Here is a 12,152-nt window from a genome sequence, read left to right as displayed (position 1 = left end):
CCCATTTAGGTATTAATAGACAGTTATCAAGTCACTTCTTAACCTTGTCTTTGACAGGCTAAAGAGTCTTTCAACTATAAGACATGTTTTCCAATCCTTTAATCATTCTTGTGGTTCTTCTCTGAACCCTCTCCAATTTATCAACATCCATTTTGAAGGGACCATTCAAGGTAGAATGGCCCATTAAACACCTCTACTGTCATAGGACAAAAATAGGGGGGTAGTGGGTTACAGATTGTTGTAATAAGCCATAAATTCAGTGTCTTTGTTCAGTCCTTGAGATTTTTAGTGTCTAGCAGAATTATGAATTTAAGCTCCCAGGCTCATCTTTTGAAAGTGTTGTGCAGTTTTCCTTGTCTGCCTATAGGTTGACTGTGGGGTAACTATCATAGTGCCTTAGGGAGGATGGCTTCAGCTGGTTGAGCTCCAAAAACCTTGTGGGCCTTGGTGCCACTGGATGACTTGCACCATTGTAGCTTCACAGCTAACTGAACACAGTATTCCAATAGTGGTCACACCAGTGCCAAATACAGAGGTAATATAACCTCAGCTCCTACTTGACATTCCCCTGTTTATATATCCAAGGATTGTATTATCCCCTTTGGCCACGGAATCTCACTAGTAGTAAGAGCTTAAATTCCCTTACAATATTTTTTGAAGCGCTCCCCTCCCCGATGCCCCATTTGGACCTCCAGGTTTTAGCCCCTGCAGAGTGGGGTGGGGATGGGGAGGGTGTGTCTCAGGGCTTTAGGCCCACGGGGGCACGCCAGGGCTCGGGGCTTCAGCCCTGTGGGAGGCACTGGGACTCGGGGCATCTGCCATGCAGATTTGAAATATTTACTGGCGCTCCACTCAAGGTAGCTCCAGCTAAATTTAAGCCCTGCTAGGAGCTCATGTTCAGCTGACTATCCACCATGACCCCCAAGTCTTTTTCACAGTCATTGATTCCCAGAATAGATGTATGTTTGTAGATGTATGACTTTATATTTGAACATATTGAAATACATATTGTTTGCCTGTGGTGAACTTACCAAGAGATCAAGTTTGTTCTGTATGAGTGTCCTGTCCTTTTAATTATTTCCATTCCCCCAATCTTTGTGTCATCTGCAACCTTCATCATTAATGTTTTTATTCCAGGTTACTGATAAAAATGTTAAATAGTGTATGGCCAAGAACGAATCCCTGCAAGACTCCACTGGAACCACAGCCACGCAACAACGATTCTCCATTTATAATTATATTTTCAGGCCTATCTATTAAAATTTTTTTAATTGAGTGAATGATTTTATACTGTTCTAGTTTATAAATTAAGATATCATGTGGTACAGAAGTCTAAATATATTACAGCAACACTGTTATGAATAGCATGATCAAAGAGACAAACTGAACGTTGAAGCTGTAGATCCATAGTACAATGTTTGATCTGCAAATGTAATCTAAAAATCACAAATAAATCATTATCTCCCTTAATTTCCTCCTTTGTAAAAAACCTGTACATTGTATTCTAAAAGTAATTTAATACCTCATTTATGCCCCAAACCATGTGTGTGTGTATATATATATCAATTTTTTTTCTCAGGTTAGAATTCCTGAAATAGATTTTGTTCTGATCCTAGTGTGCATATATTTCAATAGGCTTTTATTGTATTGTTACCACTTTTGAACTAAGTAGATAGCCAAAATTGGGGTATGGTGGGATGTTCCAGCTGTGAGGAGAAATTGATAATATAGCCATTTTCTTTGATGCAATCTTCTTTATTTACAAAATTATACATACAGTCCTGTTTCCTCAATCACAGGAGCAATCAAAAAGCAAGAGAGAGTGTGCTGACTTTTCCAAACCTGACTTTTCAGCCAGCACTCTGCTTAAACAGCTTTCTGTCTTTTAGCTTTGTCTCAGGGCCACATTACCAACATTTCTGTCTAACAGCAACACTAACTGCCTTTCTGACTCTGTGTCCTGAATGCATCTCATCCCCCCTCTTTCCCCAAACACACATACACAGTTACCCAAACAATGCTCAGATAAAGCCCTCTGCCATCATGATTAACAATCCTGGGTGGACTGGGTGATGGTGGTGAGCTGCTTAACTATCTCTCACCACTATCTTGTGGTAACTCACATCCATAACAAGGTTAAACAAAACATACAAAAACTCATCCCTCCTAAGCTTTGTCCATCCTCCCAAAGAGGCTGAAAATGAGGACACAACAACAAATCCTAACCAGGAAAAAATGAAATAGTTCAACAAATTATATTAATTATGTACTATTAACTATTTACAGTGTCAGGATGTTTTCACAAAAACAACGAGGAGTCCGGTGGCACCTTAAAGACTAACAGACTTAAAGACTTCACACAACTAAGCCAAATTATTTTTTTTTTTCATCCAAATCTTTTTGGATTTTTTTCTTTCAATCAGTGTAAAGAGGCCTCTTTCAATGAGCCCCTAAGGAACCCCTGTTGTTTCTGTGGAATTTGCTGAGTGATATATACTGTGCCCATTTTGTTCTAATTGGGAACTCATTTATGTTACAGTATTATCACATAATAATAAGTGAAGAGACATAATTCTGATTCTATGACATTATACAGTACAATAAAACAAATAAATTCTTAAATTCATTCTCTATTGTTGCCCCAATTAGATTGTATACATAAAGAAAATACGTATATGTTTTAGAAGTCAAAGCTAGTTTGCTCCTATATTGACCTATGAATCAGTCACACTTTGTATTGCTCTTCTGTGATCAGAAATTTAAAGAAAATATTTTCATTTATATGCATAATGAGATAATTTAAATGAACCTGGGAGACTTTGTGGTTTCTGGAATCTGTTCAATTAAATTAACACATTTACATCTTTGACCATGTAATTATTTTGTGCAACACTTTATTTTTTTCCTGATATTAATTTATGTTGAGATTAAGTTAAAGTTGAGAATATTAATCCATAACATTTTATAAAATATTTAAGAACATATTTTCATCATTAATTTTATTGTCTATGGCCTTAATATTTTAAATAGCCTTGTAGTGCCTAGTAGTATGCAACTATGATCATGTATTAATCATAAGAAAAAGAATAAACTTTTTAGTTAAAAGATTAGTTAGTGAACATGAGGGAAGATGTTCTATGGGAAAGATGCCATTTTTTTTACTAAACAATATGTTGACCAAATGTCCTGATAAAATTGCACAAAGTATGAAAAATGAAGATTCTTATGGCACCAAATTAAGTTCTCTTTTGGAAGAGACAGAAAAAAACAGTCTCACTAGTTCTACTTCTGATCTGTAAGTGATTTCTTCTCCTTTGGCCTTGACTAAAAACCTCCCTTCTCTTATTTCAGTTTCCCCTCTATTAAATGGGAGGGTCCTGTTTGACCTGTTTAAATGGGAGGGTACTGATCTCACCACCATTTTGCCAAAATAAAGTAGTAAAAGTTTGCAACCATCTAAAAAGTACTGTATATGTGTGAAATGTTGTTAATATGGTTATGCACGATCATACTTCTGGGCATTATATGAATCTAAAGTGACCCACCTGATATTTACCTAACAGTGAAATATTATCTCTGTCCAGCAGCCGTCTGTACAGATGTTTAGATTGAAAGTTTCTGTGTTGAGCCAGGGAAGGAATTGTGGATAATGGTCTAAATTTCATTGTTGCAAATACCCAGGGATTACAAAATACACACTCCTGTTTCACTTGGTAAGTGTTCAGTCAAGAGCTAACTTTGGAACTATCCTTTTGAGTATTAATTATTATTATTATTATTATTATTAATCCTAGTAACTTGAGTCTTGAGCCAGAATGCAGAGACTTCCTTCTTCACTCCTCTCATCTCCCCCCAGCACTAACACTCGCCATTTCTTCCATGCATCTAGCATGTTCTCTGAGTCTGGCTCCTGTGAAATCAAAAACTTGTTTGTCCGTGATAGAAAATGGTAACATTCTGAATAATGGTAGAAATAATGGTGTTCTGTATTCTTGTCAATAAGTATGATAGACACTTAAACTGAAACAAATATGTTAGGGTAGTAAAGATTATCAATTAAAAAAACCCTGAAACAGCTAGGAACCATTGAAAATCTTGCCAGAAACAGACAGGAGTGGAGGAGCTTCCCGATGCCCTAAGTAATGGGTCCCAACTAACTAACTCTCTCTTGCCTCTCCTGCCGTAATGGTGAGGGATGTTCAGGGCTCAGAAACAAATCTGTGGTTTCCCGAGCGATCGCGTTTGCAGCGATTCACAGCCATGCTCACAATGTCATACATTGCACAAATAAACAACCAAAGCAGAAACGTTCAATCACAGTGAAACGAAGGAAAGAAGAGCGGGCACCGTGCCCCGCTCCCGCCCGGGCCCGCTTTGCCGCATTGTCTGGCTCGCAGAGCAGCGCCCCCGCCCAGTCCCCCACCCCGACTCAAGCTGTAGAAAATGGCGGCGAAGGGTAGAGACGGGCCAAGGAGAGAAGCCATGTGTCAGGAAACCTGATTGGTCAGATTTTGCCGCAGCCCACAAATCCTCGAAACCCAGAGAGGGGCGTTTTCAACCCCAAACAGCCGCCGACGCGCGACCCTCGCCCGGCAGACGCACCAGAAGGGCACCGAGACTAGCGGCAACGGAGTTTGAAAGCGGCCGTTGTTTTAAGCCAGGGGCGCGGAGGACTCCACTCTCATTCCTGGAGGTAGGGCTTGATAAGGAGTTTCCGCATCCTACCTGGGGGTGAGGCAGGGTTCTAGGAAGCCGTTGGGGGGAGGGCCCGTATTTATCTTACGAGAAAGCCTCGGGGGGTGTAACTGTCGCAGGGAACAGACCCCTGCGGGTGCGGGTGCGGGAGGGGGAGGGGGAGAGAGGCGAGCGGAGAGCCCACCCTTTTTCTTTTCAGTTCTCAATCAGGTCGTCCCGCAGACACTATACCGAGACTTCGCTCCGCGTCCAGGGAGTCGGTGGGCTTGTGGCTGTGATTTTACCATGTCCGGTCGCGGTAAGGGGGGTAAAGGCTTGGGGAAGGGAGGTGCCAAGCGCCATCGTAAAGTGCTTCGGGATAACATCCAAGGTATTACTAAGCCAGCTATTCGTCGCTTGGCTCGTCGCGGGGGGGTGAAGCGTATTTCGGGGTTGATTTACGAAGAGACCCGGGGAGTGCTGAAGGTGTTCTTGGAGAACGTGATCCGCGATGCTGTCACTTACACTGAACATGCCAAGCGAAAGACCGTAACGGCCATGGATGTGGTTTATGCTCTGAAGCGCCAGGGTCGTACTCTCTATGGTTTTGGCGGCTAAGCGGGTCCCTAAAGTCAACAGGGCAACACAAAGGCTCTTTTAAGAGCCACCCACTTTTTCACAATAAGAGCTATGATTCTTGTGTTCTTATGCTGTGATGTGAAAACTTAACATGAAAAACTATTCAATTTACATGAAATACGTGAGTATTTACGCTAAATATGTTTGTATGTAAACGACAATTAGTGCTTTGGTTAAAGTATAGCGTATGTGTTTTTCAGCAGTAAAATTAGTGGTGGCTTCCTTGAATGATAGTATTTGTTAGAGAAAAAGTAAGAAATGATAAACTCTCTTACTGGAAACGAGTGGCTGCCTCTGGGTTCTAGGTATTAATTTCTGCATTAAGAGCATTTACTTAGAGCTAGTATACTTGGTGACAGCTTTTGTACTTTCAGATACAGCATCAGAGCGGTAGCTGTTGTTAGCCTGTATCAGCAAAGACAACGAGAAGTCCTTGTGGCACCATAGAAACTAAGACATTTATTAGGCATAATAAGCTTATGCACAAATAGATTTGTTAGTCTCTAAGGTGCCACAAGGACTCCTCGTTGTTTTTGTAGATGCCAGGGGAGAGTGACAAACATGCTGTGTTGTGTCTCTGGCAATGTGCTCAAAAATGTCATTTTTAAAAAAAAAAAGTTCATGATTCACATGGCCTTGGAGAAGATACCAGTCTCAGGGTGAACTTGCTTCAGCACTTCGTAATCATAGTTGGAGAAGCTTTCCTTCCTGGTCTTTCTACTTTTTTTTTTGGTCGCCTTTCTTCTGGGTCTTGGTCACAGCTTTCTTAGACCATTTCTTGGGAGTAGGAGCAGATAAAACAGTTCTGGTATCTCTTAAGACTTTTATGATCTCCCTGTTGCTCAGTTAGAAAGTGAGGATAATAGCTGCTGTTCTCTAGTAGGACGTTATGGAAAAAAACCCCCAACAATGCATTATTAGTATTTTTATTGTACTATAAAGGAAAAACGTCATTAAAGACCCCCCGCCCCGTTTTAAATTTAGTGCACTAAATCTATCACCAGCTACTAGAAGTACTAATTAAATTTACCTGAAAAAATATTTGTATCGACAACCAAAAGCTCTTTTCAGACCTACTTTGCTTTGTATAAGAGTTTTATATGTATTCTTTTCAATTGATTTTTTTTTATAAAAAAAGTTGAAAAAAGAGGTAACAAAATGTAGCAGGTTATTGGGCTTAAAACCCCAAATTTCGCTAATATTGTCCTTGCCCTCTGTTAAACGTATTGACCACCAAGTTGTAAGATGTTTTTTTAAAAAAATCTTTGAATGTACAAGCATTTTTACACTGGATACTTTAAATTCCTAGTTACTTTATTATTTATACTGTAAAGATCTTCGCATTTAAAACAAGTCTTAAGACTTAGAAAAACTGAGTTACTCGAGTTAATTTTAAGAGCCGTCTCCTATATTAAGAAAATGATTTAACTCTAATTGTGAAAAAGTGGGTGGCTCTTAAAAGAGCCTTTGTGTTGCCCTGTTGACTTTAGGGACCCGCTTAGCCGCCAAAACCATAGAGAGTACGACCCTGGCGCTTCAGAGCATAAACCACATCCATGGCCGTTACGGTCTTTCGCTTGGCATGTTCAGTGTAAGTGACAGCATCGCGGATCACGTTCTCCAAGAACACCTTCAGCACTCCCCGGGTCTCTTCGTAAATCAACCCCGAAATACGCTTCACCCCCCCGCGACGAGCCAAGCGACGAATAGCTGGCTTAGTAATACCTTGGATGTTATCCCGAAGCACTTTACGATGGCGCTTGGCACCTCCCTTCCCCAAGCCTTTACCCCCCTTACCGCGACCGGACATGGTAAAATCACAGCCACAAGCCCACCGACTCCCTGGACGCGGAGCGAAGTCTCGGTATAGTGTCTGCGGGACGACCTGATTGAGAACTGAAAAGAAAAAGGGTGGGCTCTCCGCTCGCCTCTCTCCCCCTCCCCCTCCCGCACCCGCACCCGCAGGGGTCTGTTCCCTGCGACAGTTACACCCCCCGAGGCTTTCTCGTAAGATAAATACGGGCCCTCCCCCCAACGGCTTCCTAGAACCCTGCCTCACCCCCAGGTAGGATGCGGAAACTCCTTATCAAGCCCTACCTCCAGGAATGAGAGTGGAGTCCTCCGCGCCCCTGGCTTAAAACAACGGCCGCTTTCAAACTCCGTTGCCGCTAGTCTCGGTGCCCTTCTGGTGCGTCTGCCGGGCGAGGGTCGCGCGTCGGCGGCTGTTTGGGGTTGAAAACGCCCCTCTCTGGGTTTCGAGGATTTGTGGGCTGCGGCAAAATCTGACCAATCAGGTTTCCTGACACATGGCTTCTCTCCTTGGCCCGTCTCTACCCTTCGCCGCCATTTTCTACAGCTTGAGTCGGGGTGGGGGACTGGGCGGGGGCGCTGCTCTGCGAGCCAGACAATGCGGCAAAGCGGGCCCGGGCGGGAGCGGGGCACGGTGCCCGCTCTTCTTTCCTTCGTTTCACTGTGATTGAACGTTTCTGCTTTGGTTGTTTTTGTAAATAAAAACATATTTTTGCATAATTATGAGATGATGAGCGTTGCTGTGAATAATCACTGGGAAATGAAATTATTTGGAAAACTAAAGTCCGTTTACTTTCCAGCGACTCTGAGAAATCAAAGCTGTAAATTGAAAGTGGAAACAATTTCCTACCCCCCTGGTTGGAAGGGGCAATCACTCCAGGTTCTGACATGATATTAAAATTATCTATGAAGTCCTCTTCATGGTAACAGTATAACAATTATTTACGAACCTTTAGACCATTGAGAAACTTGGGTGAAAATGAAATTGTGAAATAAAGAGCTAAGGAACATATCAGCCATTTCCAATTTGGCCTCTGCTGCCATCTACTGGCTGTTCCAATTAATTAGTTTAAATCGTGGAGATTTCTAATAAGGCGTCTTTCTGTTTTCACTTCTAATATTTTCTCGTTGTCAATAGTAGGATTACCTATGTGTTGAATACTGGAATGTTTTTCCCATCAAGAGAAAGGGAAAAGAAGGACATAGAAACTCAGGGTATGATTTGTTTAAAATATATGAAATATAAAAATATGGCTATAGACGTGATTCCCTTGTTTGAAATATGTATACATTTTGATGTGTGTTCAACATACTCACCAATTTACTGCAACAAAACAGTGTCAATATATTTCGTGCTAGACCTTATTTGTTAAAGAAATAAAATCTGTGTGGATGGTGGTGGGGGAAGATTGCAACTGCTAGTTTCTCTTAATTTCTCAAATAAAAAATGATAGATGTGGCACATGAAATGAAATTTCACAGTATTAGCATGTTATGTACTTGAAATGCACCCATCAAAAATGCTCAGCTCTTAAGTTTACATCCACATTTTTTCTCTCTCATTTAATTGCACTATTTTTGATAAAAAGAAAAGGAGTACTTGGGGCACCTTAGAGACTAACCAATTTATTTGAGCATGAGCTTTCGTGAGCTACAGCTTACTTCATCGGCTGCATACCGTGGAAACTGTCTGCTGCAGTTTCCACGGTATGCATCCGATGAAGTGAGCTGTAGCTCACGAAAGCTCATGCTCAAATAAATTGGTTAGTCTCTAAGGTGCCACAAGTACTCCTTTTCTTTTTGCGAATACAGACTAACACGGCTGTTACTCTGAAACCTGTCACTATTTTTGATATTCCTTTTTCTGGTAAATCTCTCAAAAAACATTCTCTCCCTCCAGTGTGATTTGCATACAAATTTCCAATGAAAGGATTTACCACTTATACTTAAATGTTAATGCAAGGCCTTATATTGCTTAATTTTAAATAAATGGTATGCCTTCCATTTACTTAAATGGAAGAAGAATTGGTGTCTCTGAATATTGTTCCCCTTTCTTAACTTGTTCTATTATGTAAATTTTCATTTAGGAAATGTATTCATCTCTGATATACCAAAATAAGGAAAAGCATAACAGCTTTCAGTGTAAGGTGGGTACACAACTGGATGAAGACCACATTCAAAGAGTAGTTACCAATAGTTCTCCATCAGTTTGGGAGGATGCACTAGAGAGTTCCCACATGGGTCAGTCCTGCATCTGTTACTATTCAATATTTTCATTAATGACTTGAATAATGGAGTGGAGGGTGTGCTAATAAAATTTGCAGATGACACCAAGCTGAGAGGGGTTGCAAACACTTTAGAGGACAGTATTAAACTTCAAAATGATCTTGACAAAAATAATTGGTCTGAGATGAAATCCAATAAGAAGAAGTGCAAAGTACTTCACTTTCGAAGAGAAAATCTAATTCACAGCTACAAATTGGGGAATACCTGGCTAGGTGTCAAAGTAGCAGCCGTGTTAGTCTGTATTCACAAAAAGAAAAGGAGTACTTGTGGCACCTTAGAGACTAACCAATTTATTTGAGCATAAGCTTTCATGAGCTACAGCTCATTTCATCGGATGCATTCAGTGGAAAATACAGTGATGAGATTTATATACACACAGAACATGAAAAAATGGGTGTTATCATACACACTGTAAGGAGAGTGACTGCTAAAAATGATCTGAGTGTTATAGTGGATCACAAATAGAATGTAAGTCAATTGTGGCTGGTGAGATGAAGGCAGCTGCGAGATTAAGTTGAATTTGCCTGCAGAGGGAGGTAGGGTTGTGTGTTTTTCGTTTTGTTTTGATTTGATTTTAGAACCCTCCATGGGAGGAAAACTATATGTCACCAACAGCACTTCTAGCTCTTCCCCTGCCTCCACTTGTGGGGAACTCTGCCAGACAGGTATCCTGATCTTCAAGGCTTCCACCCAGGCCCTGGTGTGTACTTACTGGGAATGCCTCCAGCGTTGCCATGGCAATGAAAGCCAGAGGGAACCACCAAATGTAAGAGGTGTCTGTTGGTGGAGTCCCTCAGGAATAAGGAAAGAGATCTGCGGGAGGAGATGGCTCATTTACATGTCATCCAGGAGCATGAGGACTTCATTGTTAGGATGCACATGGAGACACCTGGGATGGAGGATGCTAGCTGACTGCAGCTAACTGCAGGCTACAGGGCTCTGGGAGCTAAGGTGAAGGAGTCAGGGGTATAGATGGTGTTCTCGTTCATCCTCTCAGTTGTGAATAAGGCTCTAAGCAAGAACACATGCAATCTGGACACAAATACATGGCTGCACAGATGGTGTCAACAGGAGGGTTTTAGCTTCCTCAACCATGTGACGTGGTTCAAAGCAGAAGGTTTGCTGGAAGAGATGGGGTCCATCTGGCCAAGAAGGAGAACAGCATCTTCACACATTGATTTACCAATTTAGTAAGGAGAGGTGAAAACTAAGTTCAAAGAATGTAGGTGACAAAAGCCCACAGGTAGGCAGAAAGAAAAGTTAATATTAGAAGAGGGTTAGATGTTGGTGGGAATATGGAAAATAACAATCTGGTCATAAAAGCAACAAGAGGGAAATCAGTGGGGGAATCTGGTCAACATCTTACATGTCTATACACAAATGCAAGGACCATGGGGGATAAACAGGAAGAACTGGAATTGTTAGTATATGAAGTAAATTATGAGATTATTGGCATCACAGAGACTTGGTGGGATAAGTCAAGATTTGATATTGGTATAGAAGGCTGTAGTTTGTTCAAGAAGGACAGGTAGGGTAAAAGGGAGGAGATGTTGCATTATACATCAAGAATATATACACCTTTTCTGAGGCACAGAAGGAAGTGGGAGGCAGACCAGCTGAAAGTCTCTGGGTAAAGATAAAAGGGGTAAAAAAGGAGTGACATCACAGTAGGGATCTACTATAGACCACTAAATCAGGAACAGGAGGTGAATGAGGCATTTCTAGAACAAATAATAGAAATATCCAAAACACAAGACCTGGGAAATTTAATTACCCAGGCATTTGTTGGGAAAGTAATATGACAAAATAGAAAAATGTCCAACAAGTTCTTGGAAGCATTGGGGTCAACCTTTTCTTTCAGAAAATGGAGGAAGTAACGAGGGGGACTGCCATTTTAGACCTGAGTCTGACAAACAGGATGGAATTGGTAGCAAATCTGAAGGTGGAAGGCAGTTTGGTAGATTTAAGGATTCTAAGGAAAGGAAGGAGTGAGAGCAGCAGAATAAGGCCAATGACATTAAAAAAAAGTAGACTTGAACAAACAGAGAACTGGTAGGCAAGCTACCATGGGAACCAAATCCTAGGGGAAAAGGGAGTTCAGGAGAGCTGGCAGTTTCTCAAGGAGATAATATAAAAAAAGGTACAACTTTAAACTATTTAAATGTGAAGTAAAGATAGACAAATAATAAGGAGCCAATATGGCTCCATCAGGAGCTCTTTAATAACCTGGAAGATCAAAAAGGAATCCTAGCAAAAGTGGACACATGGACAAATTACTCAGGAGGAATACGAAGAATAACACACACAAGTAGGGAAAAAAATCACAACAGCTAAGGCTCAAATTGAATTAGACCTAGTCAGGGACATAAAAGGCAACAAGAAGAGGTTCTTTAAATTCATCAGCAAGAGAAAGATGTAGGGCAGTGTAGTCCTTTACTCAGCAGGACAGGAAAGCTAATAAGTGGTTACACCAAGAAAGCTGAGATGTTTAATGTCCATTTTCCTTCAGTCTTCACTGAAAAAAATAATGCTGACCAGATATTCAACACAATTAATATTAACAACAAGGGGGGAGTAATGTAAGCCAAAATAGGGAAAGAACAGAACAGGAGGTGAATGAGGCATTTCTAGAACAAATAATAGAAATATCCAAAACACAAGACCTGGGAAATTTAATTACCCAGGCATTTGTTGGGAAAGTAATATGACAAAATAGAAAAATGTCCAACAAGTCCCCTCCACAC

General features: G+C 41.1%; 2 protein-coding genes across 2 annotated transcripts; one reads left to right on the top strand and one right to left on the bottom strand.

The window, feature by feature from the left end:
- The first annotated feature begins 4,330 nt into the window (after window positions 1-4,330).
- LOC140904955 (histone H4) lies at window positions 4,331-6,748 on the top strand. The gene is made up of 2 exons (XM_073327343.1): window positions 4,331-4,693; window positions 4,895-6,748. Exon 2 carries the CDS (start codon window positions 4,981-4,983, stop codon window positions 5,290-5,292), a length of 312 nt encoding a protein of 103 aa, XP_073183444.1. The 5' UTR covers window positions 4,331-4,693; window positions 4,895-4,980; the 3' UTR covers window positions 5,293-6,748.
- LOC140904954 (histone H4) lies at window positions 5,269-7,771 on the bottom strand. The gene is made up of 2 exons (XM_073327342.1): window positions 7,411-7,771; window positions 5,269-7,209 (listed from the first exon to the last, which is right to left on the bottom strand). Exon 2 carries the CDS (start codon window positions 7,121-7,123, stop codon window positions 6,812-6,814), a length of 312 nt encoding a protein of 103 aa, XP_073183443.1. The 5' UTR covers window positions 7,124-7,209; window positions 7,411-7,771; the 3' UTR covers window positions 5,269-6,811.
- Window positions 7,772-12,152: the final 4,381 nt, after the last annotated feature.

This window comes from Lepidochelys kempii, chromosome 1 (genome assembly GCF_965140265.1).
Source record: "Lepidochelys kempii isolate rLepKem1 chromosome 1, rLepKem1.hap2, whole genome shotgun sequence".
Taxonomy (NCBI): Eukaryota; Metazoa; Chordata; order Testudines; family Cheloniidae; genus Lepidochelys; species Lepidochelys kempii.
Note: the sequence above shows the minus strand (reverse complement) of the source record. Positions and strands in the feature narration are given on the sequence as shown.

What these genes read in the sequence shown, in the direction of transcription:
- LOC140904955 (XM_073327343.1), top strand. Translation starts at nt 4,981, where the DNA reads ATGTCCGGTCGCGGTAAGGGGGGTAAAGGCTTGGGGAAGGGAGGTGCC.
- LOC140904954 (XM_073327342.1), bottom strand. Translation starts at nt 7,123, where the DNA reads ATGTCCGGTCGCGGTAAGGGGGGTAAAGGCTTGGGGAAGGGAGGTGCC.